The sequence below is a fragment of the Lagopus muta genome, chromosome 2, assembly GCF_023343835.1.
Source record: "Lagopus muta isolate bLagMut1 chromosome 2, bLagMut1 primary, whole genome shotgun sequence".
NCBI classification, from domain to species: Eukaryota; Metazoa; Chordata; class Aves; order Galliformes; family Phasianidae; genus Lagopus; species Lagopus muta.
Window position 1 is genome coordinate 84,884,784 of NC_064434.1, and position 15,197 is coordinate 84,899,980.

The 15,197-nt window shown below is 37.8% G+C and overlaps 2 protein-coding genes across 9 annotated transcripts in view; one reads left to right on the forward strand and one right to left on the reverse strand.

The window, feature by feature from the left end:
* Positions 1-7,180, forward strand: part of PREPL (prolyl endopeptidase like) — a 38,755-nt gene extending 31,575 nt beyond the window's left edge. For both annotated transcript variants that reach the window (XM_048937832.1, XM_048937834.1), the window contains exon 15: positions 945-7,180. In XM_048937832.1, the coding sequence (XP_048793789.1) occupies positions 945-1,043 (99 nt within the window). In that variant the 3' untranslated portion in view covers positions 1,044-7,180. The remainder of the gene's footprint in view (positions 1-944) is intronic.
* The window catches only part of PPM1B (protein phosphatase, Mg2+/Mn2+ dependent 1B), a 53,656-nt gene continuing 44,584 nt past the window's right edge, over positions 6,126-15,197 (reverse strand). For 5 of the 7 annotated variants that reach the window (XM_048937845.1, XM_048937838.1, XM_048937839.1 and 2 more), the window contains one exon: positions 8,754-9,828. In XM_048937845.1, the coding sequence (XP_048793802.1) occupies positions 9,523-9,828 (306 nt within the window). In that variant the 3' untranslated portion in view covers positions 8,754-9,522. Of the gene's footprint in view, positions 7,988-8,753; positions 9,829-10,395; positions 14,180-15,197 lie in introns of those variants that run through there. The other 2 variants (XM_048937844.1, XM_048937843.1) reach the window with 2 other exon arrangements.

The window sequence follows — 15,197 nt, forward strand, 5'->3', positions numbered from 1 at the left end:
ACAGATGGAACTTGTGTGGACACTTCAACCTCCCTATGGTTGCTGGGCACATAAAAAAAAAAGAAAGAAATGGGGGGAGTATTTTAAGATTAATATAGAAGATAAACAGTGCTGGGAACAAGCAGCTGTCTTGGTGAACATCTCAGCTCTCTCCACACCTTTGTTTTTTGGAACCAAATAGTTGACATAGGCAGCTGTACTGCTTTATAGCACAACAACTGCTATATACTAACCATGTATAAAACCACACAGGTGTTTATATGCCTATTTTTCCCCCTCTTCACCTTGAATTGCTCATCATAAAACTGTTTGATAAAGGGAGAATGTAAATTTCACCTTGGGAGAGAGATCACCAGCTATCTCCACTGAGGTTTAACTTTTTAAAATGTACTTTATGTACACAGCATTATACTTCTGGCTTGCTCTCAAGCAGTTCTGAAAGCAGTTCCTCCCTGAGAGATTTCAGAGTCGAGCAGCAGCAAGCAGCCAATGCAACCGTGCTCACAGAACCCATTGAAAAGCATTAAAGAGTACAGAAAACCCTTCATACTCTGTTTACCTCAGTGTTAGATAAGGAAACAAAACCAACCTGCATGTGGGCAGTAATAGCTGCTATCTCCACACAGATTGCCATGGTTATTTCTATAAGATGGAGGGGTTAATTTCCACAAGTATTCCTTATATGTAATTATTTTGATGCATGGGCTGACTAAGGAGTCTGCAGTTTGATGCTGTACAAATGCCAAGTAGCTTGCTGGTTACCCAATACCATACATATTGATGGTACAAAGAGGTGATTAAGCACCCTAATGTGCTAAGTGTAGGAAGATATTTATTTTTAAAGAGTTCTCTTGCTTAATGCTTTTTCATTAAACGTTTTGTCACTTCTAAAACTGGTCTGACATAATGCACTTTGCTTCTAAACATAGCCTTATTATTTACAGAACGCAGCCAACCTCACACCCATGCAAAAAGGCAAACACTACAGCCGACAACATTTCCTCAGCGGCTCTCACAAGACCAATGAATCATCCGACCTTTAAAGCTGCCTCTCACCCGGCATTAAGAAAATCTTCCCTTGACAAAGAGAGCAGACATCAGGAGCGACGCTCCCCACAAACAAATCTCTGACACAGCATCCTTCACCCAGGGGTTCCCTGGCCACACGTGAGCCTTCTGCCATCACTATGCAGCCCAAAGTCCTGGAGAACAGAACAACCTAATTGCACAGGACACCATGCCATGGTTTGGTGGTCTCTTCTTTTTTTTAATGCTCTTAGTCTACTAATGGACTACACGATTAAAGGTTAATAGCATTAGAATTGTTGTAATTGCCTTCAGCCTGGCCCACACGATGCTGTTGAGCTTTCTGAGGGAGGCACCCAGCCCCTGCCCTACGGGTGATCAGCCTGGCTGCCTTCTCCCACTACTTCTAATGAGAACAATCACCCTCAAATCCTGGCTCATGGCACTGCAGCATGCACAGCCAACTCTTTTTGGGGCCCTTCCCCTACTGAGGGTCAAACTACTGTCAAACACCCACAGAAAATCTTATTTTAAGGTGAACTTCGGTTTGATGCCTCTCCAGTTGGCAACTCACCCATTTCTGCATTCTTCAGCACCTTTCACATCTGTTCCAGGGGATGTCAACTGTCAAGGAGTTTCAGAAGTTCCTGCTGACCCCACAGTGCTGGCCCTGAGCGACCTCAGCTGTCCTCACACAGCAGGGGCTGTGCTGCTTCTCAGCGCTGCCACTTCCCCACATGAAGGTGATGTGGTGATAGAACAAGGGGAAATGGCTTCAACTCTAAGAGGGTACATTGAGGTTGGATATAAGGAGAAAGTCTTTTACAGTGAGGGTGGCGAGGCACTGGAACAGGTTGCTCAGAGATCTGTTTGACGCCCCGTCCCTGGAGGCTTCAAGGCAAAGCTGGATCCGGGCCTGGGCAACCTGATCCAGTTGTGGTGTCCCTGTTCATTGCAGGGGGCTGGGACTAGATGGCTTTTAAAGGTCCCTTCCACCTCTAATGACTCTATGATTAGAAGTTTTATTTACTAGAGATGCTGAATTTCCACAAACCCTTCCTTCTGTCCCTTTGGTCAATGTCTCATCAGCTAGCTGATGTTTGCTTCATTAAGTAAGCAACACAAGAAAAAATATCTATCTACCTATCTATAATGAAAACAATAAGCAGGAAAAGGTAGGAGCTGTTGAAGCCCTTCCCTTCTTCCTCAGATGTCAGAAGAGCACTCACCCAGCACAGCCCTTTCTGGTGTTAATGTACAATGTTGTCTTTCTGTTCAGCTCACAGAGCAGCACTTGAAATATCATATCTACCCCTAAGAAGAACTGCTGCAATTACTCACACAGTTGGATATGTATTTTTTTTCCCCACAAAAAGTTGAGCAGGAAGTTAAATAAGTCTCATCTCTTCAGCAACAGTATGGTATGTGCTGAATGTTTTTAAGATAAGGATGAGTGGATGAATCTAAAGATGAATCTGAAGTGTGTCCCCAACCTAAAATTTGTTACACAGCATTATGAAAAAGGTGTTCATGACCAGGAGACTGAAAAGCCGTGGTAAAACACCACGCTTCTCACCCAGCTCGCACATTGTTTGCTCTAGCAGAATACTTCCTACAACTGTGTCTTGCCAAAATAAAAACAGATTGCGGAGCACTAGAAAAAGTATTTTGTTTTTATTATGGTGTTCACTGCTCTCAGAGCTGAAGCAATATAGCCTCAAACGCACCGGAAAAATTTGTTTGCTCTACATGCCCAGGCCAAAATCTTTACTGCACCATTAAGTTTAGATGTGTACACGAACTGAAGATGACCACTAGATAAGGGACAAAAAATAAACTCGGAGAGCATTCTCCAGTTTCCCTAACAAGAACAAATCAAATCTTGTACATGTGCCCATAACAAAATGATTATTCACAGAACTAATAAAAGCAAGCCCCATTCAGTCCTTTTCTTGTATAATTTGGCATAGAATTTTTTTTAACCAGCACTTATTTTTGAAAGTTTCTCTCAACTACCCAACAGAATCCCAACATTGCCTGAAAATGCCACAGAAGTCAGTATTTATATTTACAGATGAGATGGACTTCCAAGAACTCGAGGAGGGCACTTACAAACGTGATTGTTTCCAGCTTTGTAAAGGTCAAAAGCAGGATCCTTGCAATCCCCCAAATTACTACAATGTAGCCTCAATTTCTCTATAACTCACCTTAAATTCCAGAGGTCTGAGAGAACAGAAAATCAGGCTATCAGGACTTGGCACAATAGGTGAGAAAACATCACCACATTTCAATTAGACACAGAAAGCATTCAGTCTGCATTCTCTTGCTACACTGTGGTTGTCCTCCTTTATCAGGAAGTTACTTTCACAGAAAGGTTATCAAATTGATGGAGAAGGGCTCTTCCTCTAGAAAACTATTCTCATGACTTGAGGATAAGGAAAAAGTGAGTATTCAACAGTGCCAAACAAAGTTCTCAGTAATACAAACTAGACTTTAAATCCAGGCATCCCTGCAGAGAAGAGATTTACAGAAAAATAAAGTATCTAAGTGAACATCACCTTTCAGATGTGAAGAGAGAAGCGCAGCAGCACAGATTATAAATGTAAATGAGGTCCATGCGGGACATGAGAGATGACCACATACAAACAGCTGAACACAAAAGGACTTGGTCGCGCTACAACGTGGAAGTTTCTTGTCGTTTGGTTGACAGCAAAGCAGCCACAGGGTGGGGGAATATAAGTCAGTACAAGCAAAGCAAAGCTAAATCAGACCCATACATCAACAGCCAACACAAGAGCACAGCAAGATTAAATTGTCAAACAGACAGAAGTGTTATAAAAGATGCTTAAGACCTCACACACAGTTTCAAGTGCATGAGCTGGCTCCATACTTACGTGCAACCGTTCAGTGACCTGCTCACTTCGGTGTGGTCTTGCCAAAGTGCATTCATCTCTGGGAGCACCCCGTGCAGTTGTTCACTTGCACCAATTGCACTCTCTCCAAACTTTCTTTTTAAACTTTCAATTTAGAGCCGAAAACCAACGTGTCTGCAGTAGACAATCCTTAAATCTAAACTTTTCCTGTTTACACCAACAAAACTTGGATTTATTCACAGATCAGAAAGCTGCTTGGCAGGTTTTTTTTTTGCATGAACCTCAGGAATAACTTGGGTTGCTTTTGCTTTAGCTTTTGTTTGCAGCACACTGATACATTTACTCAAAGCACAATTTTCTAGAACCAAAGTGAAAACTGGGAATATCTTTACTCGATTCCTTCAAATTTCCTCATCCTTTACACCAACTTCTGCTGTGCAGAATCACACAGCATCTGAGCAGTTTCATGGCTTATGGTTACATTTGCCATGGAACAAATTAAATACACATACACACACACAGATTTCTATGTATTGGGGTAGAAAATATCTATTAATATTCAACAGAATTACAAGGCCTTACAGAAGAAAGAAGCCTTGTAAAGCTAGGTTCTTAGCCTGTGATGTGTTCAAAAATTGATATCTATTTCACATGTACACTTTTTTTTTTTTTAAACTCCATCTAAATAACAGCAAAATTCACACAGGCAGCATAAGAAGCACAGATGTTTTGGTCAAGTCCCACAACAGTTTGCACACAGGCTTGGAAAAAACATATGAAGATTCATTCGTTTGAGTTCGTACTTAATCTCTCGTAAAAACCTGCTGAGGTCAAGATTACAACACTTGCATTTGCATTTATTTCTTTATTCCCTATTCCATTTAACACGTTAATGATAATCAGTTAAGTCTTTATTTTGCTCAGGATGATCAGACAGCAGATTTCAGAAGTGACACAGACTGTTTTGTCTGCAGTACAGCAGTATTCACAGAAATGGAGATGCAAGATGAATTTGACACATCGGAATGACCTGCGGTGGAAGTGACACTTCCTACTCTCAGCATTACACAAAAGCAGGTTAGTTAGCAGATGGCAATATAATTAGGAAAACATAGTTTTAAACCAAATGTTAAAATTGACAAGTTGGGGCATATAGTAAAATCCACAAACAAATTTGATCAAACATCTTGGATTTCTCATGCTAAGAACACACAGCCTAAAAGAATGCTGTTGCTTTTTCTCCCCCCCAGGCTGCTGAAATCTAAACAGTGGAAGCACGATTAGAATTAGAAACGTGGTGTAGGTGCCAATTAAAGGCGGTGCTAAGAACAAACAGAAGCCTTGATTGACATTTCATTGAGCTGCATGAGCCGCGGCCTTTCTCTTTGTAAATAAACTTACGTGCATGCTCCACTTCTATACAATAAATACTTACAGAAAGTACAAACCCTTTCATTTATGGGAGGCAATACATATCAGGGCAAAAATATCGCACATATAAGCATTCTCAGAACTGGAGCTTGAGTCCAAGAACTCACACTACATCAGAACAAGGCTTACATCGCAGTTCAGCAGGACATCATGCGAGGTTTACACTGTAAAAGCAGATCCAACAAACGCATCCCAAGAACCGCTCTGCAGACCCAAAAGCCTATGGCTTGTTCCTACACGTGCTCACTGCACAGCAACGCCGAGCGCTCAAACATATTTCTGCAATGTCACCAATGGAGGATTCTGTCGGCACTTTTTTTCCTCCAGCTAAACAACTCCACTATAAGTAAAAATAACTAGAAAAAAATCAGTAAAAAGAATTAAATTGAGGTATTCACAATACAACTACTTCTATCTAAAACATCTTACAAGTACAATTTTCTAGATCTAGCCTCAGATCTTGACAGAACTTCAGCAGGAAAACTGAATGATCAATTTGAAGCTGAATTTTTAGACTTTAAACAAATGTTCCCAGTAGGCAGAATAAGACTCATTTCAGCTGCACTTGGGATGAATTTACTAGAGCAACTTTAAATAGCGATCTTAGTGTTCTGTCACCCACAAAGAAGCCTACTTAGAGACTCTTGGCTTCCTGCAGCAAAGAACCACATTCCCTGTATAACACATCCATCACCAGGCTGTACCAGAAAAGAAGCCTTGCAAACCCTATCCTTTTTATAAAGAACACTTGCATTTTCTTGGCAAATCCTTCTCAAGAAAATATAAAGCGTATCACACTGTTTTAGCAATCCTTTATTGAAGATAACAAGTTGGTTATGTTCACTGTATTGTATGAAACATCACAATATCATACTGGGAAAGTACTATCAGTACAGGGTTGGACCAGAGCGGATAGTCTGAACAATAAACCATTTTGCATTCTTCATTCCCTATCTTTTAACAACCCCCAAAAAAACAGTAAAGGGACAAATACCTGTTAACATCGTCATTTAGAACACTTTAACTTACAAAGCTAAAATCTAATGAATAAATAAAATATATTGTGGCAATAATCTTCTCTAGACCCAAAAAAAAAAAAAAAGATTTAAAAAATCAGGTACACAGTGAATCAAAATGATGGGGAAAGCTGGCCTTCGGCACTGCTATGAAAGAGCATGTGGTTTATACAGACTCACCATGGGGATAAAGTTACAGAAAAATACCATGAATTCCATTTCACACAAAACCAGTTGATGACTGTCATTAGCTTAAAACTACACACAAGGGCAATTACATCCTCGCTGAAACACAGTTTAAACAAATAGGAAAATGTTTACAAGGCATCCACAGCATGTAAATCATATACAGATGGATACATTCATTGTTTCCCCTCCCCAATAGCTTTTACTTTAGATAAATACTTTACTCTTCCCCATTTTCAGCATTTACTGGACTCATTACATGCACAACTCAAAGAAGTCAGAAGAAAAAGTCAAGGTTATTGCAAAAATAGAATTAAACTAAGAATCTTCAAGTACCTTACATGACAGCCACTCTGTACCATGCCCATTGCTTATAAAATGAAAGGTCATTGAACCCATGAAAATATCTCTAATATTTTCTTAATTTAAAATAGATAATTTTAAGTGTATTTATAGTAATCTCAAAGTGATAATTTGAACTTTGAAAATAATGCAAACAATTAAAAATTATACCCATATTACACAAGACTTCTGTCCGTATCTTAAGCTGAAAAAAAATCAAAAAACTATAGAAAAACCACATATAGAACAAAAAAATAATCACAATTTACATTATAATAAAGGCAAATTTTCAGCATTTTTTTTTTTAAAAACCTGCAGCTGTGAGAGATGTCAAAACAAATCACTACTAACTAGAAACTCATCAGTTTGGTTTTAAAAGATTTTCTCTAGCAAGAGTGTAAGGGTGTGTTGTACACATGCGTAAAATTCTTACTGTTTTTAGATGCCTAGAATCTTCATATATTATTGCCAAATACACTTATCTCCAAGCAAGCAGTAGGCAACATATCACAATTTGGACACCGCAGGGAAACCTAACGGTCTGGTAATACAGGTAAAACTGGAAAATTAAAAATAATAATAATAATAATAATAATAATACACATCTGATAGCATATTGCCCAATTGAAATTACTTCCAAGCCACAGAGCTGCAAAGCCTTCCAACTCGGTAAAGTGAAATAAGGAACGTCTCACAGAATTACTTGTACTCTCTCGTGCTTGTATGCTGTAATTTCATTTAACCACAGTGTATCTTCAGAGTACAACTACAATCCCATGCAACTCAGGTACATACACTGATCTGCTGAGAGCATCACTCCTTCCTTCCTTTTTAGGGCCAAAGTTCATTACAGATGTAATCAGTATGCCTGAGGCTGGTAAAAATACTGTAGTACAGGCAATGCTAAGAGTGGCAATATCGGAAAACACAAACATGAACGAATGATGGAAAATTCTAATATCTTTCTGCCCATTTCACAAAATGTTGGAAATCCACCAGAAATTTTCCCTTGTATTGAAGAAAACAGATTTAAAAGTTTTTTCCCCCTTTCAGAATCAAAAGCATTTTAGTAGATTTGTAAGGCTACCACGGATCTTCTAGATCTCCAGCACCCTACAGGAAGAGAAGAGGAGAAATATTACTTCTTACCAAAACACAGGAAAACATTTTGTTGCACTTTGGATTTAAGCGGCACAATTAATTAGAACACTAGCATCAAAAGACATTTCCCTTCTTTCATACCTGCCAAATTCCACACACAGACATGCTCTGCTCTTCAACTACACGAGAAAATTCACTTCTATGAGACATGAACCCAGTAAAACTATAATATAAAGACTTAAACATGACCCAAAGCCACGCTACATCACAGCTGTCAATAGACACCATTGCCTCTACAGAGTAAAAAAAAAAAAGTCTGAACAGTACTAAAACTTCTAAGATTTCCCTGGTCCATCGGATATTCCCTCAGGCTCTGTTCCACTGAGGCAGTGAAATCTGTACCTATGTTGAACAATGATGTTCTTATGCAATTGTCATGTTACGGACTGACTACTGACACAGCACGTCCAGATACAACTTGTTAGCAGATTAGTCATCGCCACTGTAAACTCCCACTATCATCCACGACCTACCCAAATGCACGTGTCATACACCAAAAGACAAGTAAAAGATCTGGTAGAAGGTAAAACCTAAGTAGAACTACTTGTTTATTCATTCGTGTTATTGATGTTTAACTTGAAATTGAGAAATGTTGCCCAAACTGAGGATCAAGGATGAGTGTGTCAAACTCAAAACTACTGAAATATTTGTAGAAACTGATGAACATCATGGTGAGTTAAAAGGAGAAGCTATGAGAAGTTTCAATAGCAGAAAGACAGCATTTCAAAGTAAGTTTATTACTTGCTTAAAAGAGTCAATATGCATACAGGTATTATTCCACAGCATATTCTTTATTTTCACTTCAACACAAACTCTTAGAACTTGAAACTATGAACTACTTCTAAGTACATTTTCATTTCTGGTTATACGTTATGCTACAACCTGGAAAATAAGAATACAGTCATCTAAAAAATAAGTATGAACAGTGGATACAATCTAAAATGGAAAAAACATACACATTTCAGGAAGAAAAAGTGGCAAACTAAGACATTGTAGGCTTTGTAATTTAGTTGTAATATAAACTATACACAATTCAAATACAAACATGCAGTTATGATGCTGGGGAAAAGGATGGAAGTATTCATAAAATTGAAACCATGTGCACAAAAGATACCATTCAGATGGGAATTATTTTACAATGAGCAAGCATACCATCAAAATGTTCTCTGAGAACATACTTAAATGCTTATTGATTAGTTTATTTTTGCATTAGCATATTAGGTTGCTATTGTTGGGGGTCACAGGATTTAAAAACAAAGTCTCACACGGAACTTAACTGGCTGCTATAGAACATAAAATGCAACTACTGTAATATACAATAGTCTTCCAACTTCTAAGGAAAAAAAATATATTTATGTCAACAATCTGTACAAATAACTGAAACTGAAAACAAACAGACTTCTACGATAGATGTGACAAATGTTGAGATATAAACAAAAGAAAATATGCCAAGTGAAGCATCAAATTTGCTACGAAAAACAAAGACATCACGTCTGTTTATCGCTCATCTCATTCATCCCTGAATCTTCACTTGAGCTCTGCATTTCAGCAAGGCGACTCCCAGATTCTGTGGGGCTGTGTGGCACAGGGTCACTGGGTCCAGCATGATTATCTGAAGCAGAAGCTGCAGCTGATTCAGCAGTGCACTCTTCTCCCTGCATCTTAGCTAGCCTGTAACTAGTCAGCATCTCTTCCAGAAGGTGGCGGTAGTTCCCCCTATGATTTATTCTTATTTGCCTGAGCGCTTCCACAAATTTTCCCTGTGTTCCACTTTCCTCCGCTTCTCCAGGGTCCTTTTTTTAAGATTCAAGACCCCAAAAAAATCAGCAGTTAAACTAGGATACTTTAGAAACACATTAAAAAAAAAAAAACACTTTTTCTGACTGAAAAAAACATCAGCTTCATTCTAACACGAGTACAAAAAAACCCCACCTTATAAGCAACATCTCAGAACATGTTCATTTTATACAACAATTAAAAAGTGATACTTTTCAGAACAGCATTGTCAACCATTTCAATTCGCTTTGAGCTGGACAGTGTCAAATGCTACCTCCTCCCAGTAAACTTTATTCAGACTGTCTCCCCATGCACACAGTTTGACGTTCTCCACAACTGTGATCAGCTGTCAGACAGTACAAAATGTGAATATTTAAGCTTCTTTAGCCAACAGGTCAATATCTTTAATTGTGTATTTCTCACAGCCAATGGCAAGGCAGTTCTGTGAAAAACATACTAGAAAGAATAGGCAACTCCTCCTTACTGCAAACAGTTTAACTGAAGCATCACATCAGAATAAATGCTCCAAACTTGAAAACAATCCTATGTTAAAGACTGTTTTTTGCATGCCTGATGGTGCCAAGAAAAAAAAAAACAATCAGCTACTTATAGCAGCAGGAATGGGGGTGTTTGAAGAATGCAAGATAGAGATTTGGGCAGATGTGTGATATGTGTATTACACAGAAAAATTAACCAGTGGAACAGTCATTGAAAGTCAAATTTAGCAACATACAGCCAAAAAAAAAAACCACCAACAACTAAATAACAAGCACTGATTAAAGATCGTAGGTCTCTTCTGCAAAGCACCTATTTGGCTTCATCTGTCTGTCACTGCTGTGGGACTCTGCTTTCTGCAATGGACTTGTACATCTGCCTCATGTTTAAACTTCCAAGTGCTAAAAGCAGTGGTGTCACTTTAAAGGGAATAGCACATTCTCAATTATTAATATCTAGCAGGTTATCAAACTAGACAAATGGAACTAGATCACTCAAAGCTGGCAGATTTTGCAACGGAGGCAAAATCCAGACTGCTCTCTTTTAATGCTGACCTCATTTTATTGTTATCTAGTCCAAAAGCTTCACAAACTGAACAAAGTATTGCAATCGCTCATGTACAACTTAACAACAGTGCTAAGACAGTATCTGGGGTTCAAGAAGAGTTTTTGACTCTGCATTGTTATTATAATACAAGTACTAAGAATGATTAGCAACGTGTAAGTTAAAAGGGGACAATTTCAGCAAAAAATGGGCGTTGCTGCGTATAATGCCATTCCTCTAAGCCTAATTTATTTCCTAAGTAGAGATGTAGTTCCACTGTGTTTTTCTGGTCTGTTTCACATGCTGCAGCTCTCATGTGCTAGTGTTTTCACAGTCAGAGAAATCTTCAAGAGCCCATTGAGGAGAAGCAAATTAAAGAAGGTATTTCTAATGCATTGAGACTCACCAAGTTGGTGAAAAATCAGAGTACCAAGATGAGACTACAGATATATTCAATTTCTTAGATTTTCACAGAAAACAAGTTAAATGTATCTATCTAGCTATTATTAAATAAGGCCGTATAGATGAGGAATTATTTCTTTTGAATGTTTGGAGAATATCTAAATTGTGTAATTCCTCAGTTCTGCTCCAAGGTTGACATTAGCAAACAAGCACTAATTTCACAATACTCTGATTTTTCATAGTTCTTTTGGGAGACTGAGCTTAGTATTTTCACTTGTGTCTAACATGCCTGATGTTGATCTCCTTTGCACTTACCACATCTCCCTCAGCACCTGAGGACAAAAACCTCATATGACAGTAGGATAGAAACCATCTCTTCTATGTATCTTGCAATATGGATACATTACTACATATATTTCTTGCTAATGATGCCTGGCTAGAACAGGTCCCCTAAATTCTCTGAAAGCTAAGATAAGACAATTGTGTAAGTTAGCACTTGTCTTCCTTCATGTTCTAACTGGACTTAGTGCATCAGTACAGCTGTATTTAACACAAGCATTAAATTCCTACACAAGTTACACACATTTAGATTATTAGTATATAAAAGCCTACTATATATTAGTAACACTAAATTTACAGTGTTTAAGCATGTAAATTTTTGGCATTTTGGCATTTTTAAAAGCAATCTGTCACAGCCCTTAATGACATCATTTGCTTCAACAAAGTGCCAGAAAGTAAAATAAAAGCCAGAAAGAAACAACTTATGTCAGGCAAGGTACTCAAACACAAAGCTGGCTTCAAAAAAAAAGTCACTGAAACTCCTGGCACAGTCAGTAACTTAAACTAGTTACTTCTCATTTCTAAATTACACATACCTCCAAGCAGCCTAACTGCACCAGGCAGTAGGAGCATAAACTATGTAAGAAATTTCTATGATTTCACATAAAGTCAAGAGTACAAGTCACCACAGCTGTATCAGAAGCCTCTCTGCTGAAAAACCAGCAGCGTTGCTGGTTGCAAGCCCAATGGAAGGCTCTCTTCAGCCCCCAAATCTGTCCAGTACTTGCACAGTGGGTAAAATTTCTAATGACTGCTAAACCCTGAAGCAAAGCTGCAATCTCTGAATGCTGCCACAGTAATGATTCTTTATTCTCATTAGTCACTCACTCTACACAATACCTACTTGTGTTAAAGATTCTCACAAGATAAACAGAACAGAACATACATGTGAAGAACTGAAAGAAGCTACTCCATGAATCACAAGCTCCTGTGGCAGAAACAAGTCTAAGCCAAGCACAATACTAATGGTATCTGTGTAGTGCAAGCTTAAAAGAAACCTGATCTAGAAAAAGATATCTCAGTTTTGATTTATGTACTTTCTAATAACTTATTTGTCAAGCTATTATAACATCGGGTCATTAGCTGAAATTGTTCAACACTGAAAAGTAAATGCTTCACAAGGAAGCCATATTTTTAAACTGCACACATTCTGGATGAGTTTTTTCCTTTCTTAATGTTTACTTGAATGCACTAGTATTTTAACAAGTGCTTCATTTCTTGTAAAGGTAAGAAAAAAGTCTCTGCCCTAATATACAAATCACCAGATTAAGATGGTTGCTAGTTCCAGCAGACTTAAGCATTACACCCGCACTCTAACAGGTAAGTATGCTATTAGATACACACAAAGTACGGTCCTCAAGCTTAAGTCAGTGCACCTTCATGCTCTGCAGATTCAAAGCTTTTATCTCCAGTTTGTAATTTCTAGTATTAAGAATTAGGAATATTAAGAACTACTCTTGCTTCATACAGAAGCATTACTTAGATCCCAGTCTTTCATCATTGGTACGGTGCTGTATGTTTCCTTCCTACCTTCTCTTCCTGTTTAAATAAGATGTGTAGCAACATTACCACAATACAAAGGCGTTGCATAACTCTACAGCTTCCTTCCCTTTTTTGCTCCCTCCTTAAACAGCCAGTTTAGATACTAAGGGACCTCTACCTGATACCTACAACCAAGGACTGAATAGGACAATCATAGCAGTTGTGTTTCTGTCACACTGGAGATGGGTTGGTCCCACTCTCAAAGACAGCAAGATAAACGATTCCTACTTGCTTGGAATTGTAGCCTTCACCAAGTGGCAGCATCCTCCTCCCAAACCACTCTGGACCAGAATATCTTACGACCAAAATAAAAATGCACTGACTGGAAAATGGTACCTGTAATTTCATCCAGTGTAGTGTTTCTAAAGTACATCATTCATATCGTTGCTGAAATTTTCACTCAGCAGCAACAGAAGATGATTTCACATTTAAGAAACCAAATTAAAGACTCCAAACAAATACACAGTGATTTTTAAAGGTAATCAGTGCCAAAGCTATATTCCATTCTGAGGACGTAACTTTCAAGTTTACTTCAGTTACCTCATTTTATTAAATTGTAACAGACATGAAAAAATTTCCCGGGGGGAGTCAATATACAAAAAAAGATGCTGTCCTCCATAGTAGGACTCTCAGAAAACATACATGACTCTTAAGGACTAAATTTGAACTATGAAAACAAGCATCACAAAATCACTATGGCAACTAACATTTCCACAAAGTCATCATTATATAAACTTTACTTTTACTTTAAGAAATCACAACAAAATCAGATGAAACAAAAAAGAACTTTGGTAAATAACTTTCCCTCCCAAGCAGGAACAACATTATAATATTTAGGCTAAATATGCACAGCAGTAGCACACAGTTTTCTGAAGAACTAAAGAAGCTGAAAAAAAGAACGTTTTGCAATTATCCTAAGACAGCCAGCCAAACAGTATAACCACTGCTTAGCTTGTTCTGGGGGTACTGTTGCACAGTTTGATACAGCTTAAAAGAGAAACCTATACTTGTCATCCATTTTGAACAGTAACAACAAAAAAGTGAATCCTAATGAAAAAAAAAAAAGATTTCTTCTGTATTTGTTCTTTAACAAAACAGAGATGCTACAAAAAACTTTGTAACTTAGAGAATAAATAAACCAAAAATCTGTAGTCAAAGAATAAAATGCTAGGAAATTCACGAAGATAACTGGTAATGTTGTGCACCTTGAGACTGTGAATATGCAATAACGCATTTCAAAGTATTTTACTATAAAGATGATTCTTCTCCAACACCACTGCCTGTAATGACCACATGACTGAGGATCTTGTGGCCACCTCCAGAGAAAGAGGAAGAAAAAAAATCTGATGAAGAATTTACTGGAAGACTTATTCTATCTTCACAGATTGATTCACAGAAACTGTACAGAAGACAGCAGGTGTAACAACAGTGACCTTTTCAAATCCTTTACAAAGTACCAAATGTTCTTCAAGCAATCCCCCAAATGTTTTTTCAACAAGTTTAACTACAACTGCTATGAATTACTTTCTATACTACATTATGAAGAACCCAAAAAACAGGTTTGAAGTTACCACAAATCATATTGCCACATAAATATTCTAAACAACCTACTAGGAACAGGGCAGACAAATACAAATCTTTTCAGAAATCAGAACTGAAAACAGAAAGCAATTTAAACTGTTCTTAGGCCACTGCACACAGAGTATATATTTTCCTTAGCTATCCCAAAAGTAGGATTAGTCTTGTTATCAGTGTTCCAAAAATTTTCTACACTCTGTGAAAAATGAATATGATAATTCAACAGTAATAAACTATCTTTAAAAAAAAAAACAATCCTACACTGTTGCCTCACAGGCTTGACTAAAAAAGTATTAATCAGCTAGTTTGATATCCTCAAGGTAAAAATTCTTTTCTATCAGATCCATTCAAAACAAGCTCAAAATGAAACTCTGTGCTCCAATACATATTTTGTATGACCTTATTAGCAGTGATGTACGATTTTGCTTAGTGTTTGACACCAGCTTGATGTTCCCATTAACAAATGAGCAATCAAAAGGGAAACTTA